Source organism: Lethenteron reissneri, chromosome 10, assembly GCF_015708825.2.
Source record: "Lethenteron reissneri isolate LAM-NWPU_2019-01 chromosome 10, ASM1570882v1, whole genome shotgun sequence".
Lineage (NCBI taxonomy): Eukaryota > Metazoa > Chordata > Hyperoartia > Petromyzontiformes > Petromyzontidae > Lethenteron > Lethenteron reissneri.
Genome location: NC_083788.1, coordinates 45,522 through 64,764, shown reverse-complemented (window position 1 = coordinate 64,764; position 19,243 = coordinate 45,522). Strand labels below are relative to the sequence as shown.

At 46.3% G+C, this 19,243-nt stretch overlaps 1 protein-coding gene across 1 annotated transcript in view; it reads left to right on the top strand.

Annotated features, from left to right (window-relative positions):
- The first annotated feature begins 666 nt into the window (after nucleotides 1-666).
- LOC133340774 (MTOR-associated protein MEAK7-like) overlaps nucleotides 667-19,243 on the top strand; it is a 40,646-nt gene continuing 22,069 nt past the window's right edge. Inside the window, exons 1-4 of the mRNA XM_061549160.1 lie at nucleotides 667-696; nucleotides 1,260-1,359; nucleotides 1,913-2,055; nucleotides 15,814-15,958. Of these exons, the coding sequence (XP_061405144.1) occupies nucleotides 1,314-1,359; nucleotides 1,913-2,055; nucleotides 15,814-15,958 (334 nt within the window). The 5' untranslated portion in view covers nucleotides 667-696; nucleotides 1,260-1,313. The remainder of the gene's footprint in view (nucleotides 697-1,259; nucleotides 1,360-1,912; nucleotides 2,056-15,813; nucleotides 15,959-19,243) is intronic.

Here is a 19,243-nt window from a genome sequence, read left to right as displayed (position 1 = left end):
CGAGAGCCTCTGACACTTCACATCATCGCCTCAAAGTCCACCTAGCCTGGCACAAGCCAGGCATGCTGTCAATTTGGTAGCCAGCGGCGGCTGCGACTGCTGTATGTGGATTATGTTGAACTTCTTTCGCACCGGACATAGCCAACCGTGCCAGTCGGAGGTGCGACTGCTCATTGGAGGCTGTTGTTGCATGATCAGAAGTCTGATGTCGTCAGATGACTTAAGCTACGCAGACTTGAGCTTGGATAGTGCTTGGATGGGTGACCATGCAGAGCAATCTCCGATGCACACGGTTGGCTCCACACGTACATAGGCTGCAGGGCTACGTGATGAGCAGCAGAGGCCAGTGCAGTAAAATCCATTGTAATGTACCACAAATGCTGCCACGTCTATGGTTCCCACTCACACTCACCCACGCCGACCCGTGTGGTGAAGTATGGACAAAATAACCACCACGATGCACTCATTGGGAAGACGTTTTGGCCTGCTGTTGACTGACAAGGCTCTACATGTACAATCAGGAGCAATATACTCAACTGTTTTAAAGCATACAGTTACAATACTTATTACAGCTGGAGTAGAATGAATAATAATTTAAACTTGCAACGTGTCTCACAGTATTCGCTCGAGGAGAGAGGACAACTCAGAGGCGCAAGAAACCACAAACACGCAGGAAGGCAGCCACGCATTAAGTCGGTACCAACAATTGCCCAAGCTCTACGTTCCTCTATATATTAAGGTGTTACTGGCCAATTCATGGGTGTTTACATGTTGAAGGAACCCAGAGCACCCCGAAAAAAAACCGACGCATGCAAGGGGGCAACTATCTAGCCCAGTGTTATTCACGAATTTTCAGAGGTCGGCCACTTTCGCCGATAAAACATCATCAGTGAGGGCCGCCACACATTTGACACCATTGTGTTTGACAGCACAATGGGGTGTTTTCACATTTGTGTATTGTTACGGGCTGCACTCAAGGCCACCGGGGACTGCCAGTGGCCCGCTGGCCTTGCAATTTAGAAGACTACTCTATGCCATACATATGGATCAGGTGGAATCCACATTTTTGCCGCCTTCTGGCGAGCCAGGGTATGACACCTCACCGACACCCACGGGAAGGGAGGTCGACAACATTTGTGCGATCCACCAACCCTCACCTTCACAGTGCTGGATTACTGGCGTGACCCACCACTGCCCGGCAAATGATGATAGCCGTGTGTTTTTTTGTGTCCTAACGTTTTACGTGCCGGCCGTGACAGCAATTCGTGCAACCCGCGCTGCCGGAGGTGCTGCTGCTGAGCCTGTTCCGGGGAATGAGCCACGCGTACGACCCCACCCTGAAGAAACCCGCCCCAGCAGGTTAACACCTCCTCTTCCTGCTCCTTCTCCACCTGCTCACGCATCCCAACACAGGTGGGCACGCCCCAGTGCCTGAGATTGCCTCCACCTGTTGTGTGTTTTTCTCAGGATTGTCTTCTTCCCAGGTCGCTCTTGCGAATGAGACTGTATCCTGGTCTATTCAGTTCTTGTACTGCTCTACGAATCCGGCATTCCGAGTTCAGAATCAGAATATGTATTTATACTGGAGGAATCTGATGAGCTATAAAGCTCTTCTTCACAAATCTCCAGTCGGGGCAGGAGCACAGGTGTGTGACTATTTCCAGCCACGGCTACTATCGGTGGCAAGTGATACATGAACCAGTCCTGGGCTTCCCCGAGGGTCTACTCAGCCTTAAATGAAGTGCTTGGTGTGTAAACATCAGTGCTGGGGAGACCGGTACAGGCATGGCGCAGACGTACACCACCCTCACAGCCTTGTCTGCCATGCTGGTCTTAATAGGTGCTCGCTTACAGCATTTCCACTGACAGTCTACGGCTTTACAGGGGGTCTTTGTGTGCGTGTGCGTTTTAGCGGGAGCAGAGTGCGTGTGTCAGGAGCGGTTCGTGAGGTTCGTGGCATCTGTGCTGCGGGGAGGAGCGGAGGAGCAGGCCGCTGCTCTCTGCTGGATGGTGGGCGAGAGGAACGGAGGCGTCGCCAGTCAGCAGGTCCACCAGGTGAGGACAGCCAACTGCTCATAATTATCATCATCATCGTCACACACTCACACACCTGTGGTCCAACGCAAAGGTGGCAACAGTTATTTTTTTATTTTACCAGGTAAGGCCCGCTAAGCTATATAGCTCTTTTTCAGAAGCGATCTAGCCACAAATAATTGAACCCAGCAGGATTTGTGAAACTCTAAAACCCTTTGATGCTTTTAGGTGGCCAGGGGAATGCATTACAGCAAGTGGGCTTTTTAACGCATTTGTGCAGACTTTTGGAGTGTTGTAGAAAGTTTTAGAGTATTTGGCTGCTATAAATGTCCACATACTTGATAAGCCACTTCGTCCAGCTATCATTTGTGGCCAAGTCGCTTCTGAAAAAAAGCTACATAGTTTAATGGGCTTTATCTGTTAAATAAAAACATTATAATAGCTTTGGAGGTGATGAATCATTAATTACATACAGGCAACCCTCGCACCAACGACCTAATTGGTTCCTGTACGATGGTCGCAAGTCGAGGCGTCGTAAGTCGAATCCTTATTTCCCATAGGGCTCAATGTTATACATTGGGCTTCCGTTCCTGGAAACCCCTTACATACCATAAAAATACCAAAATTGACCACGAAAATAAATTAAAATAACCCGAACAAACATGTATCGTAACTTAACATAACTTTTACAAACATTTATTATCTTCTTGGTTCTTTCGGTAAAGTCACGTAGAAGGGAAGTAATAAAATAATAAAAATAAAACATAATAAAATAATTCTCACGACGTTTCGGCCACAACGCAAGCAGCCGTCCTCAGGTGAAAACCAGGTCCGTCGAGGCGACAGAGTCTGAATGAAACAGCACACGAGCTTGGAGCATATATATAAGCTGGGCGCATTGACAAAGGAATTTGCATATCAAGATGAATTTAGCATATTCATGGGAAATGCAGGAATGTGATTGGTACTGCATATGCATGTGCATTATGCAGGATTAACAGCATCAAAGGGAGCTACAGTTGCTGCTGCTGCTGCTGCAGTTGCTGCTGCTGCTGCAGTTGCTGCTGCTGCTGCAGTTGCTGCTGCTGCTGCAGTTGCTGCTGCTGCTGCAGTTGCTGCTGCTGCTGTAGTTTCTGCTGCTGCTGTTGCTGCTACTGCTGCTGTAGTTGCTGCTGCTGCTGCAGTTGCTGCTGCTGCTGCAGTTGCTGCCTTATCCATTTTTAATATAACACTATGTATTATTCTACCCACCTTATTGTGTATCACACTGCTATATATTTACTATACAATTACGACACCATACATTACTCTGCACACTGCACTATGCCAGTGAGTGGAACGCGGTCTGAAAGTCACCGTAAACGTGAACACAATCAGTTAAGATCCGAAATGGTTTATTACGTCCTTCCAATGATTGCTAAGCCAGAATCCATCTTCTCGGTTAAAATTGTCTCTGTGTTTGTATATGTGGATCGCCTCATGAACGAATCTCTCATGATAGCCAGATGGCTTGCAGAGAACCTCTGTCTTGGAGAAGTCAATGTCATGTGAGCCCACTGAGTTGTAACAGTGATCTGCCACGGCTGAGGTGTTTGTCCTACCGTGTTTCAGGTCTGCTTTATGTTCACGGATGCGGTCCGAGACATGTCGTTTGGTTTCCCCAATGTAACTGCTACCACAGAGGCAACTTAGTTTGTAGACGCCAGGGTACTGTATGTCTGGAACCACATCTTTTACAGACGGTACCAGATCACGGATTTTATGTACTGTGTTGAATCGGACCTGGATCTTGTGTTTAATCAGGATTTTGGAGATCTTTTTTGTGACCCCAGCAATGTAGGGTAAGGTGATGGTCTTGAAAGGCTCCTCAACAGGATCCTTCTTGATGGTTGGAGTGATGGCTTTGCGGATTGTGTAGTCGGAGTAACCATTAGCCTTAAGAGCTTGGCGTACGTGTTTGAGTTCACTGGAAATGTGTTCCTGGTCGGAGATGCATTGGGCTCTATGATATAGAGTCTTGATGAGGGAATTCTTCTGGGATGGATGGTGGTGGGAATCCGGTTTTAGGTAAGCATCCGTATGGGTGGCTTTCCTGTAGACAGAGTGGCTCATTGAACCATCAGGTCTCCTTTTGATTAGGACATCCAAAAAGGGTAGCTTGCCATCTTTTTCGACTTCCATGGTGAATCTGATGGCTGGGTGTATGGAATTGATGTGGTTGAGAAATTGGTCTAGAGCAGGCCGGCCATGTGGCCAGATGACAAAAGTGTCATCTACGTACCTCTTCCATAAGGTCGGGCGTAGAGTGGCAGTCTGGATGGCGTCCGTCTCAAATTTCTCCATGAAGATGTTGGCTACAACCGGAGATAGGGGGGAGCCCATTGGGGTGCCCTCAGTTTGCTTGTAGAAAGTTCCATTCCAGGTGAAGTATGTATTGGTTAAGCAGTGTCTCACCAGGGGGGTACCCCAGCATTCAGTCCTTGATGAACCAAGTCTTCAATGATTGCGATGGTGTCAGGTACAGGAACCTTGGTGAATAAGGAAACCACATCAAAACTGACAAGCAGGTCGTCTGGGGACAGGGCAATCCCCTTGATTGTCGATACCAGGTCAGTAGAGTTTAGTACCGCAGAGGTGGTTTTTCCAGTGAAAGGCCATAGGATTTCAGACAAAAAACGAGCCAATTTATAGGTGGGGGAGTTGATAGTTGAGACAATGGGACGAAGAGGTGTATCTTCTTTATGTATCTTTGGCAAGCCGTATAATCTTGGTGGCCTGGCTGCAGAAGGTTTCAACGAGAACTGTTTGGTCTGATCAATTAATGCGGTTGAATCAGAAATGATTTTGTTGGTTTTAGTGACGAGGCTGTTGGTGGGGTCTCTTTTTATTTTTGTATAGCTGCCATCGTTGAGTAGTTCTTGAATTTTGTTGTTGTATTCTATTTTGTCCATGATGACAGTGGCATTGCCTTTGTCGGCTGAGAGGATGACAATGTCATCCCTCTTTTTTAATTGAGCTAATTCAAAACGCTCATCTTTGCTGATGTTGCTAGCTGGCATCTTAGCGTTTTTGAGGGTTGCAGAGATTTCAGATCTTGCTACGTCTGCAGCGATGTGACTCAAGCCCTTGAGAGCTACATCTACTCGAGCAATTATATCATTAACTGGTATGTGTCTAGGTGTGACTGCAAAGTTTAGTCCTTTAGCTAAAACGGATTTCAGACCTTCAGAAATAGAACTGTTACTGCGATTAATTACGACTTTGTTAACATCTAGCTTTTCAATGTGTGGGTCCGGTTTCTTGTTTGAGAGGCGGTTGAATTTGGAAATCAAGTTTTCCTTACATTTAGTCGACATAGCGGCAGCAGAAGAGGCAGCCATTTTTTCTACATGTTCCCAATCCGATGTGGACATTGTTGCACTCAAAGATAAGTGTGATTTGTAGAGTGTCTTGTCTAACTGATCTAGTTCGGTGCGCGTAAGTCTGATTTTCTCTGAGATGAGAGCTAAGCTCGTTCTAGACAGAATTCGTTTCGCATTAGAAGAAGTTACAGCAGCAGATGTTAGTGTAAATGCGTTTGGTATTACCTTAGAGTCGCGGCATCTCTTCAGAAAGGTGAGAGGCTCGATTAGCTGAGCCTTCTTATCACGGAGCTTGTTGAAGGATCTCAAAGTTATGTGGAAACCCTCCCCGTAGAGGCGGTTAAATTTCGATTTAAAACTTTCGTGACTGCAGGGATTCATCTTCTTGGTTCTTTCGGTAAAGTCACGTAGAAGGGAAGTAATAAAATAATAAAAATAAAACATAATAAAATAATTCTCACGACGTTTCGGCCACAACGCAAGCAGCCGTCCTCAGGTGAAAACCAGGTCCGTCGAGGCGACAGAGTCTGAATGAAACAGCACACGAGCTTGGAGCATATATATAAGCTGGGCGCATTGACAAAGGAATTTGCATATCAAGATGAATTTAGCATATTCATGGGAAATGCAGGAATGTGATTGGTACTGCATATGCATGTGCATTATGCAGGATTAACAGCATCAAAGGGAGCTACAGTTGCTGCTGCTGCTGCAGTTGCTGCTGCTGCTGCTGCAGTTGCTGCTGCTGCTGCAGTTGCTGCTGCTGCTGCAGTTGCTGCTGCTGCTGCAGTTGCTGCTGCTGCTGTAGTTTCTGCTGCTGCTGTTGCTGCTACTGCTGCTGTAGTTGCTGCTGCTGCTGCTGCAGTTGCTGCTGCTGCTGCAGTTGCTGCCTTATCCATTTTTAATATAACACTATGTATTATTCTACCCACCTTAATGTGTATCACACTGCTATATATTTACTATACAATTACGACACCATACATTACTCTGCACACTGCACCATGCCAGTGAGTGGAACGCGGTCTGAAAGTCACCGTAAACGTGAACACAATCAGTTAAGATCCGAAATGGTTTATTACGTCCTTCCAATGATTGCTAAGCCAGAATCCATCTTCTCGGTTAAAATTGTCTCTGTGTTTGTATATGTGGATCGCCTCATGAACGAATCTCTCATGATAGCCAGATGGCTTGCAGAGAACCTCTGTCTTGGAGAAGTCAATGTCATGTGAGCCCACTGAGTTGTAACAGTGATCTGCCACGGCTGAGGTGTTTGTCCTACCGTGTTTCAGGTCTGCTTTATGTTCACGGATGCGGTCCGAGACATGTCGTTTGGTTTCCCCAATGTAACTGCTACCACAGAGGAAACTTAGTTTGTAGACGCCAGGGTACTGTATGTCTAGAACCACATCTTTTACAGACGGTACCAGATCACGGATTTTATGTACTGTGTTGAATCGGACCTGGATCTTGTGTTTAATCAGGATTTTGGAGATCTTTTTTGTGACCCCAGCAATGTAGGGTAAGGTGATGGTCTTGAAAGGCTCCTCAACAGGATCCTTCTTGATGGTTGGAGTGATGGCTTTGCGGATTGTGTAGTCGGAGTAACCATTAGCCTTAAGAGCTTGGCGTACGTGTTTGAGTTCACTGGAAATGTGTTCCTGGTCGGAGATGCATTGGGCTCTATGATATAGAGTCTTGATGAGGGAATTCTTCTGGGATGGATGGTGGTGGGAATCCGGTTTTAGGTAAGCATCCGTATGGGTGGCTTTCCTGTAGACAGAGTGGCTCATTGAACCATCAGGTCTCCTTTTGATTAGGACATCCAAAAAGGGTAGCTTGCCATCTTTTTCGACTTCCATGGTGAATCTGATGGCTGGGTGTATGGAATTGATGTGGTCGAGAAATTGGTCTAGAGCAGGCCGGCCATGTGGCCAGATGACAAAAGTGTCATCTACGTACCTCTTCCATAAGGTCGGGCGTAGAGTGGCAGTCTGGATGGCGTCCGTCTCAAATTTCTCCATGAAGATGTTGGCTACAACCGGAGATAGGGGGGAGCCCATTGGGGTGCCCTCAGTTTGCTTGTAGAAAGTTCCATTCCAGGTGAAGTATGTATTGGTTAAGCAGTGTCTCACCAGGGGGGGTACCCCAGCATTCAGTCCTTGATGAACCAAGTCTTCAATGATTGCGATGGTGTCAGGTACAGGAACCTTGGTGAATAAGGAAACCACATCAAAACTGACAAGCAGGTCGTCTGGGGACAGGGCAATCCCCTTGATTGTCGATACCAGGTCAGTAGAGTTTAGTACCGCAGAGGTGGTTTTTCCAGTGAAAGGCCGTAGGATTTCAGACAAAAAACGAGCCAATTTATAGGTGGGGGAGTTGATAGTTGAGACAATGGGACGAAGAGGTGTATCTTCTTTATGTATCTTTGGCAAGCCGTATAATCTTGGTGGCCTGGCTGCAGAAGGTTTCAACGAGAACTGTTTGGTCTGATCAATTAATGCGGTTGAATCAGAAATGATTTTGTTGGTTTTAGTGACGAGGCTGTTGGTGGGGTCTCTTTTTATTTTTGTATAGCTGCCATCGTTGAGTAGTTCTTGAATTTTGTTGTTGTATTCTATTTTGTCCATGATGACAGTGGCATTGCCATACACCCAGCCATCAGATTCACCATGGAAGTCGAAAAAGATGGCAAGCTACCCTTTTTGGATGTCCTAATCAAAAGGAGACCTGATGGTTCAATGAGCCACTCTGTCTACAGGAAAGCCACCCATACGGATGCTTACCTAAAACCGGATTCCCACCACCATCCATCCCAGAAGAATTCCCTCATCAAGACTCTATATCATAGAGCCCAATGCATCTCCGACCAGGAACACATTTCCAGTGAACTCAAACACGTACGCCAAGCTCTTAAGGCTAATGGTTACTCCGACTACACAATCCGCAAAGCCATCACTCCAACCATCAAGAAGGATCCTGTTGAGGAGCCTTTCAAGACCATCACCTTACCCTACATTGCTGGGGTCACAAAAAAGATCTCCAAAATCCTGATTAAACACAAGATCCAGGTCCGATTCAACACAGTACATAAAATCCGTGATCTGGTACCGTCTGTAAAAGATGTGGTTCTAGACATACAGTACCCTGGCGTCTACAAACTAAGTTGCCTCTGTGGTAGCAGTTACATTGGGGAAACCAAACGACATGTCTCGGACCGCATCCGTGAACATAAAGCAGACCTGAAACACGGTAGGACAAACACCTCAGCCGTGGCAGATCACTGTTACAACTCAGTGGGCTCACATGACATTGACTTCTCCAAGACAGAGGTTCTCTGCAAGCCATCTGGCTATCATGAGAGATTCGTTCATGAGGCGATCCACATATACAAACACAGAGACAATTTTAACCGAGAAGATGGATTCTGGCTTAGCAATCATTGGAAGGACGTAATAAACCATTTCGGATCTTAACTGATTGTGTTCACGTTTACGGTGACTTTCAGACCGCGTTCCACTCACTGGCATGGTGCAGTGTGCAGAGTAATGTATGGTGTCGTAATTGTATAGTAAATATATAGCAGTGTGATACACATTAAGGTGGGTAGAATAATACATAGTGTTATATTAAAAATGGATAAGGCAGCAACTGCAGCAGCAGCAGCAACTGCAGCAGCAGCAGCAGCAACTACAGCAGCAGTAGCAGCAACAGCAGCAGCAGCAGAAACTACAGCAGCAGCAGCAACTGCAGCAGCAGCAGCAACTGCAGCAGCAGCAGCAACTGCAGCAGCAGCAGCAACTGCAGCAGCAGCAGCAGCAACTGCAGCAGCAGCAGCAACTGTAGCTCCCTTTGATGCTGTTAATCCTGCATAATGCACATGCATATGCAGTACCAATCACATTCCTGCATTTCCCATGAATATGCTAAATTCATCTTGATATGCAAATTCCTTTGTCAATGCGCCCAGCTTATATATATGCTCCAAGCTCGTGTGCTGTTTCATTCAGACTCTGTCGCCTCGACGGACCTGGTTTTCACCTGAGGACGGCTGCTTGCGTTGTGGCCGAAACGTCGTGAGAATTATTTTATTATGTTTTATTTTTATTATTTTATTACTTCCCTTCTACGTGACTTTACCGAAAGAACCAAGAAGATGAATCCCTGCAGTCACGAAAGTTTTAAATCGAAATTTAACCGCCTCTACGGGGAGGGTTTCCACATAACTTTGAGATCCTTCAACAAGCTCCGTGATAAGAAGGCTCAGCTAATCGAGTCTCTCACCTTTCTGAAGAGATGCCGCGACTCTAAGGTAATACCAAACGCATTTACACTAACATCTGCTGCTGTAACTTCTTCTAATGCGAAACGAATTCTGTCTAGAACGAGCTTAGCTCTCATCTCAGAGAAAATCAGACTTACGCGCACCGAACTAGATCAGTTAGACAAGACACTCTACAAATCACACTTATCTTTGAGTGCAACAATGTCCACATCGGATTGGGAACATGTAGAAAAAATGACTGCCTCTTCTGCTGCCGCTATGTCGACTAAATGTAAGGAAAACTTGATTTCCAAATTCAACCGCCTCTCAAACAAGAAACCGGACCCACACATTGAAAAGCTAGATGTTAACAAAGTCGTAATTAATCGCAGTAACAGTTCTATTTCTGAAGGTCTGAAATCCGTTTTAGCTAAAGGACTAAACTTTGCAGTCACACCTAGACACATACCAGTTAATGATATAATTGCTCGAGTAGATGTAGCTCTCAAGGGCTTGAGTCACATCGCTGCAGACGTAGCAAGATCTGAAATCTCTGCAACCCTCAAAAACGCTAAGATGCCAGCTAGCAACATCAGCAAAGATGAGCGTTTTGAATTAGCTCAATTAAAAAAGAGGGATGACATTGTCATCCTCTCAGCCGACAAAGGCAATGCCACTGTCATCATGGACAAAATAGAATACAACAACAAAATTCAAGAACTACTCAACGATGGCAGCTATACAAAAATAAAAAGAGACCCCACCAACAGCCTCGTCACTAAAACCAACAAAATCATTTCTGATTCAACCGCATTAATTGATCAGACCAAACAGTTCTCGTTGAAACCTTCTGCAGCCAGGCCACCAAGATTATACGGCTTGCCAAAGATACATAAAGAAGATACACCTCTTTGTCCCATTGTCTCAACTATCAACTCCCCCACCTATAAATTGGCTCGTTTTTTGTCTGAAATCCTACGGCCTTTCACTGGAAAAACCACCTCTGCGGTACTAAACTCTACTGACCTGGTATCGACAATCAAGGGGATTGCCCTGTCCCCAGACGACCTGCTTGTCAGTTTTGATGTGGTTTCCTTATTCACCAAGGTTCCTGTACCTGACACCATCGCAATCATTGAAGACTTGGTTCATCAAGGACTGAATGCTGGGGTACCCCCCCTGGTGAGACACTGCTTAACCAATACATACTTCACCTGGAATGGAACTTTCTACAAGCAAACTGAGGGCACCCCAATGGGCTCCCCCCTATCTCCGGTTGTAGCCAACATCTTCATGGAGAAATTTGAGACGGACGCCATCCAGACTGCCACTCTACGCCCGACCTTATGGAAGAGGTACGTAGATGACACTTTTGTCATCTGGCCACATGGCCGGCCTGCTCTAGACCAATTTCTCGACCACATCAATTCCATACACCCAGCCATCAGATTCACCATGGAAGTCGAAAAAGATGGCAAGCTACCCTTTTTGGATGTCCTAATCAAAAGGAGACCTGATGGTTCAATGAGCCACTCTGTCTACAGGAAAGCCACCCATACGGATGCTTACCTAAAACCGGATTCCCACCACCATCCATCCCAGAAGAATTCCCTCATCAAGACTCTATATCATAGAGCCCAATGCATCTCCGACCAGGAACACATTTCCAGTGAACTCAAACACGTACGCCAAGCTCTTAAGGCTAATGGTTACTCCGACTACACAATCCGCAAAGCCATCACTCCAACCATCAAGAAGGATCCTGTTGAGGAGCCTTTCAAGACCATCACCTTACCCTACATTGCTGGGGTCACAAAAAAGATCTCCAAAATCCTGATTAAACACAAGATCCAGGTCCGATTCAACACAGTACATAAAATCCGTGATCTGGTACCGTCTGTAAAAGATGTGGTTCCAGACATACAGTACCCTGGCGTCTACAAACTAAGTTGCCTCTGTGGTAGCAGTTACATTGGGGAAACCAAACGACATGTCTCGGACCGCATCCGTGAACATAAAGCAGACCTGAAACACGGTAGGACAAACACCTCAGCCGTGGCAGATCACTGTTACAACTCAGTGGGCTCACATGACATTGACTTCTCCAAGACAGAGGTTCTCTGCAAGCCATCTGGCTATCATGAGAGATTCGTTCATGAGGCGATCCACATATACAAACACAGAGACAATTTTAACCGAGAAGATGGATTCTGGCTTAGCAATCATTGGAAGGACGTAATAAACCATTTCGGATCTTAACTGATTGTGTTCACGTTTACGGTGACTTTCAGACCGCGTTCCACTCACTGGCATGGTGCAGTGTGCAGAGTAATGTATGGTGTCGTAATTGTATAGTAAATATATAGCAGTGTGATACACATTAAGGTGGGTAGAATAATACATAGTGTTATATTAAAAATGGATAAGGCAGCAACTGCAGCTGCAGCAGCAGCAGCAACTACAGCAGCAGTAGCAGCAACAGCAGCAGCAGAAACTACAGCAGCAGCAGCAACTGCAGCAGCAGCAGCAACTGCAGCAGCAGCAGCAACTGCAGCAGCAGCAGCAACTGCAGCAGCAGCAGCAGCAACTGCAGCAGCAGCAGCAACTGTAGCTCCCTTTGATGCTGTTAATCCTGCATAATGCACATGCATATGCAGTACCAATCACATTCCTGCATTTCCCATGAATATGCTAAATTCATCTTGATATGCAAATTCCTTTGTCAATGCGCCCAGCTTATATATATGCTCCAAGCTCGTGTGCTGTTTCATTCAGACTCTGTCGCCTCGACGGACCTGGTTTTCACCTGAGGACGGCTGCTTGCGTTGTGGCCGAAACGTCGTGAGAATTATTTTATTATGTTTTATTTTTATGATTTTATTACTTCCCTTCTACGTGACTTTACCGAAAGAACCAAGAAGATGAATCCCTGCAGTCACGAAAGTTTTAAATCGAAACATTTATTATGTAAAAACAAACACTTACATTTGAAAATCCTCAAGTACCTTTCTGTACATGCATAGAAATTCCTCTTCTTAGACGTAGCGAAAGGCGAAATGTCTTCAAAATTTTAAGAAAACTTACGTGAAGAGCGTCAAGAAAGAGATGCCTCTACATACGCATACGGTTGAAGCGCAAAGCAGCGCCGCTTGGCAACGAGTGTGCACATAACTCACGCAGACTCGTCGCCTGATGGCGCTGAGTCTGTGCATATCATGCACAGCGCCAATCGACTCGGCGTCGATAGCAGTCGCTAGGCGGTCTTAGATACGAGTTTTTGGTCGTCACTCTGGGGTCTTAATTACTATAAGAAAGGTCGTAAAAGCAGGGGGGATGCAAGTCGAGCCGTCGTAAGTTGGGCGTCACCTGAATAGACATTTCAGATGACGGGAATTAAAATGCCACTTGTCATGGTAATGTGGACTTTCCACCACTTTCTCACTGGTGGAGCCAACATTCCGCGGTCGTTTGAACAGAAATGAACCTTCACTTTTTTTGCACAATTCTACGTAAAAGTCAGCCCCGTGCGTGGATGCCAACTTGCCATCAGTAATCAAAGTGAATTCGTCTGGACTAGCCACTAATCATCCAACCCATATTTCCTCCCAAGGCTCGTTCACGGCTTGACTTGCGACCCACTATGGGATTCCTTTTTGGCAGTATCCAAAATGATGAAAAATAAGAATGTGTTTCCTCTTTCTGGCAATAAAACAGGAAGTGTTAAGATGTTCAAACGCCAAATCGATACCTTATGCGAGGCATACAGTCTGCATTAGCCACACGTACTTGTGTAAAACATGCAAACAAACATGCTTTGATATAATATATGCATTGTCTTTGCGTATATTATATCAAAGCAATTCTTGTGGTAGATTTTCCTCCCGGTTCTCCAGTTTCCTCTTGCCACACGCTAAATAATTCATGAACGGAATTGGTCAAACATCCCAAAGCAGAACCCTCCTTAAGAGGAGTGTTAAGGCTCAGCGAGGCTTTCCTTGGAGGATAATTGATGTTGCGTTTGCAGGGATAATCGCCTCCAGACATAAGCAATAGCACTTCTTCGTCCATTCCTTGTTAATGGGGGCATCTCCATTTACGTGTACTTGACCTCCCATTAATATGTTAAGTATGCAGTGATTTAGATGCAGATGTAGAGAGTGGGGATTTAAGCAGAGATGGACTGCTCACTCACACCTCATTTGTGTTCTCGTGGCCTGATTTAAACGCGTTTCACAACTGTCCGTGCATCCCATCTCAATGCGACTAATGGCGTGCCTCGCCTTTTGATCATATTGCTGACAATGGGGCAGATCTCGCCAGATAATAACAACAGCAACAAGGACTCTATTTATACCACGCCTTTCATCAAGGACCTCAAAGTGAGGTTGGCTAACTCGTGAAAACTAAACATGAAGAAAGAAAAGATAAAATAATCAAATGAGTTCCAAAAGCTGTTTGCCAAAATTAGCTAAAAGCTGAAATCACAGAAGTGTATATGTCCGTGTGAAACGATAAGAATAAGCTTTAACCCAATAAAACAGGAGGTGTTAAGATGTTCAAACACCAAATAGAAACATTTTGGAAGGCGTCAAGTCTGCATTAACCACACACGGTACTTGTGGAAAAATGTGCAAACAATCGTGCTCTGATGATATCTGCATTGTCTTTGCAACTGATTGGCCTACCCAAGAGACAGCTTTTTTATGGCCTCGTCTCACCAGTGCTAGACCAGAGAACGCCAAAAGGCGAACAGCACAAAGACAATGCAAGTGTCAGAGCATTTACAGCTCGGGTTGAGCAGCTACATCTCCGGGACCTTTTTGCCAGTGTTAAAATTATGAAGCAATAAGAAGATGTGTTTGTACATCTTAACACCTGTTTTATTTATATTCTTTAGTTCTTTCGGTAAAGTCAAATAGATAGAAAAATAAAAATAAAGGGAGTAAAAAAACTAATGTAGACTGTAGCCTGGTTCTTAATCGGAGTGAGCGTACTGGCAGTCTATAATTAAGACTGTAGCAATGGTTATTAAGCTGGGTGAGTGTACTGGCAGTCTATAATGTAGACTGTAGCCTGGTTATTAACCTCGGTGAGCGTACTGGCAGTCTATAATGTAGACTGTAACCTCCTCAGTGAGCGTACTGGCAGTCTATAATGTAGACTGTAACCGGTTCTTGGCCTCAGTGAGCATACTGGCAGTCTATAATGTATACTGTAGCCTGGTTCTTAACCTCGGTGAGTGTACTGGCAGTCTATAATGTAGACTGTAGACTTTTTTAAGCTTGGTGAGCATATTGGCAGTCTATAATGTAGACTGTAGCAATGGTTATTAAGCTGAGTGAGCGTACTGGCAGTCTATAATGTAGACTGTAGCCTGGTTCTTAACCTCGGTGAGTGTACTGGCAGTCTATAATGTAGACTGTAGCCTGGTTTTTAAGCTTGGTGAGCGTATTGGCAGTCTATAATGTAGACTGTAGCAATGGTTATTAAACTGAGTGAGCGGACTGCAAGTCTATAATGTAGACTTATTCTTGGTTCTATCGGTAATAAAAATAAAATACAAATTAAATATTGCCAGAAAATGGTAAAACCTGTTTTTACTGAACTGAAGCCAAAGTTAACGATAGCGGGCGCTGCCCTTGAGTCGGGGCAGTCGGTATCGAACGCAGGCTCGCCTGACAGGGCACGTCGAGAGATAAATGAGTGGTGAGCATGCCACATCAATTGTGACCGTCCCTGCATGTAAGGCGTGTACACTCGTGTGCGTGTGTGTGTGTGTAGCCTGGGGGGAGCAGTAGTGTAGCAGATAGCGTTCTATGCTACAAACCCGGTAACCCTAGTTTGTTCCCCACTCACGACCAATAACAGTCACAAATATTTTAACTCGTCCTAGGCCTCCACTAGATGGACTCAGCCTTAAATGAATACCTGGTGCAATGTGTAAACATCACTGGGGAGAGAAAGACGGCCATGGTGCTGGCCACCCACCGCTTCGTGCGCCGTGCCCTCCTTCATAGGTGCACGCTAATAGCACTTGCCCCAATAGTCTGATAAAAGGCTATATGGGGGATCTTTGTTTTTTGTATATGCATGTGTGCGCATGTTCATGCGTGTGCGTGTGTGTCCATGCTTGTGTGCGCTTGTGTCCAGCTTGTGCAGGAGCTGCTTGAGGTGGCGGTGCAGGTGCTGCACCACGGCAAGCTCCTGCGTGGATGGCGGCTGGACAAGATGGCCGACACGCGGGAAGGGGCAGCCCTCGTGGCGACCGCCCTCCTCGCCGAGATTCGCCGGTCCGGTGAGAGGGCAGCTCTCGGCGTGGGGCAGCCCCAATTTGCCTGTAGTAATGAGAGCTCTACGATCAGTCTATTCTCCTATAACGCAGGAGTTGCGTTCCTGAAGAACACTGCGTTATGAAAAAATCACGTCACTATAAATAATATATGGGGTAAAGAACAGTCCGTGATAATACGTGAGATGCGTATGCAGGCCGAACAAAAACTGAGGCGTGTGGATAGCATCTAGAAGCATCTAGCAGCATCCCACCTTGTGTCGTGCAATGCTGAGGTAGCCGTACAACCCCTTATTCCTCCTTGTGCGAAGTAGTTCTCTTCACTAAATCGCGTTGTATCTAATTCGCATCGCGTTACGTCCAATTCATGTCATGAAAACCCGTGTTGCAGGAGAACAGACTGCGTGTATATGTACAGCAAAATCTTACCAAGTCTCAGGAATCATTAATGAGGGCTTAGCTTCAAGTAGGAGGTTAGCGGAGGACCTAGAGATGGCCTGTGGTGAGAGGGTAATATAGATTTTAGTTTTTCCCATAATGCGGTGTACCCTGAACTCATTATTTTTGGGCATGTAGCGGTTACATTCCCTCTATGTAGGAGGATTAGGTGTGGTGGTCGCAGATTCCAGTATTCAGTTTTCTACTCGTATAAAGAGCCTCGGCACCATACTCGACCAGCATATGTCGTTTGATCACCGCCTGCAAAATTTCGTCAGGTCGAGCAATTTTCATATCGGGGGCTCTGCGACACATTAGTCTACTATTGAGTTGTGACAGCCCACACGGTGGCATGTAACATAGTATCAACAAGGCTCCATTATTGCAACTCACTACTCTACAGGACGTCTGGGAAAAACATTAACAAACTGCAGCGTGTACAACATTCTTTGGCACATGTCGTAACGTGTACTTCAAGATCCAACCGTGTCTGTCCAGTGCTTGCTGAGCTGCATTGGCTTCCTGTTGCCGAACGACTACATTGTAAGGTCGCACTTATTACACACGAAGTTCTTGCCACAACTGAACCACAATACTTTGCTGATTTAATCAAGGAGCAACACATTCCTGCGGAGGGAGCTGGTAGGAACGTTGGGTTGCTCGGTCAATGGCCAGGGTCAACGGCGGCGTGGTGTATTCCGCAAATATGCCCGACTGTGAGGGCGGGCACAAGCCGGCGCGAGTAGGTTAAACGTTGAGTTTTCTAAGGGCACCACGGGGTGACCAGCCCCTCCCCACCCAGCCCCACCCCTCCCGACCCTCCCCACCCAGCCCCTCCCCACCCTCTCCTCCCCACCCAGCCCCACCCTCCCCACCCAGCCCCACCCTCCCCACCCAGCCCCCTCCCCACCTTCCCCTCCCCACTGTTGTATATGTTGGTTATGAAAATTTGTTATGTTGTATGCGTGCGTGGGTGAATTATTATGTTGTACGTGTGGGTTATGAATATTCAGTGGAAATAATAATAATTAATGAAATTTGGCCAAATGTGTAATTATCCGGAAATATGTTAATTATGTAATTACGCACATTTTAATTATGCCAATTCGAGAGGTAATCGTATTATTATGCGAGTGGGTGTAATTATGATAACGCAAGTCGTTATGATAACCAGACCCCGGTTCACCCCGTTATCGCTTTAACATTTACTGAGTATGTATTAGTGTGTTTATTAAGGTCACCAAGTTCAAATCTCAACGCAGAAGCAGATCTTATGCATAGATTTCAGGAAAGAATCACACAACCACTTCTGTATTGATCAATTTATTACTAATTCAACCTTAACTATGATATAGTATGCGAACTCTCAATCCCGGAACGTCAATACGGCATCAATACAGTATCATCAACGATTGTCTGATTTCACTTTGACAACTGCACATGGATCCCGCATAACGCGATGGTTGTTAGTGAGAGAGAGAGTCGTTAAAACATGCAAATACTATGCTAAGAAAACCTTAACGTTAATGAATGATTATACTCAATATTGTTCACGCAGTACCGCACTCCTTATTGATCATACGCAACCCTTATCACGTTGTTAACACCTTGGGTCACGGGACAGTTGAATATTCTGTAGAGGATGCGAGTACGTGCGGCGATTATGACTGAAGGATACTTGAAAGATTATACGGCGAAAGAAAAAAAAAACACAATCAAAACAGTTACTATTCTTAAAGGCACCAATCTCAACAGATACATCGGCAGGTTATCTGACAGCAGAATGGCTCGGAGTAAGGGCCTGCGACGGTGCTCCTTTTCCGAAGATCGTTATCTTATACCAAGTTTACTAATTGGGGACCAGATCACCTGATAAGGATCCGGTGGCCACCACTCCCCACGTGAGCGTGGCTCGGCGGAAGGAGGTGCCAAGAATCAGTTCGTATTGATGGATCTGTTGGGAATTTATGCGATTAAGAGTACAGCCCACTAAATATTAAAGATAAAAATTAAGAATACTCTTATACGACGGAGGCCACCACTCGGTCTCGTTGTGATGCCTTCCCAGCCACGGATGACTTATGGGTTCGAGTGTGTTTGAGTGGTAAGAGTTGTCTTGAATAGTCAGTGTTCGGAGTCGATTCTTTATGTCAAACAGACGCCTGGTGGTCGTGTGGTGAGGGGGCGGTGCGCGTCATACGTATCAGGCGCTCTCCTGTCACCGTGGTGAATTGGCTCGGATGGCTGTTGATACGCTGTCGCAGTTCGGAACCCGGTCGGTAGGTGGCGCCCACAACTCGCTCGTAGCGTGCAGCGCTGGATCGTCGCCAAGTCGCGACGCTCACCACCGGCGGCAGCGGAGATCTCCGGCGGCAGCAGAGATTGACGAGCTGAAGATGAGTCGAGCCGACCCGCTGGTCGCAGCTCGCTCCTGAGTCGACCCTCCCGGTCGAGCTCGCTCCTGGGTCGACCCGCTGGTCGCCCTCGCTCCTGAGTCGACTCTCTGGTCGCACTCCTGAGTGGACCCGCTCTGGTCGCACTCGTTCCTGAGTCGACCCTCCCGGTCGAGCTTCTGAGTGGACCCTCCCGTCGCACTCCTGCTGAGTCGACCCTCCCGGTCGAGCTTCTGAGTGGACCCTCCCGTCGCACTCCTGCTGAGTCGACCCTCCCGGTCGAGCTTCTGAGTGGACCCTCCCGTCGCACTCGTTCCTGAGTCGACCCTCTCGGTCGAGCTTCTGAGTGGACCCTCCCGTCGCACTGGTTTCCAATGTTCAGGATCCGTTCCTTTATGCTGAAAAATCCCCCTGGATCCCGCCCACAAGGCGGGGCTTCCGATTTTTGCTGTGTCAGGAT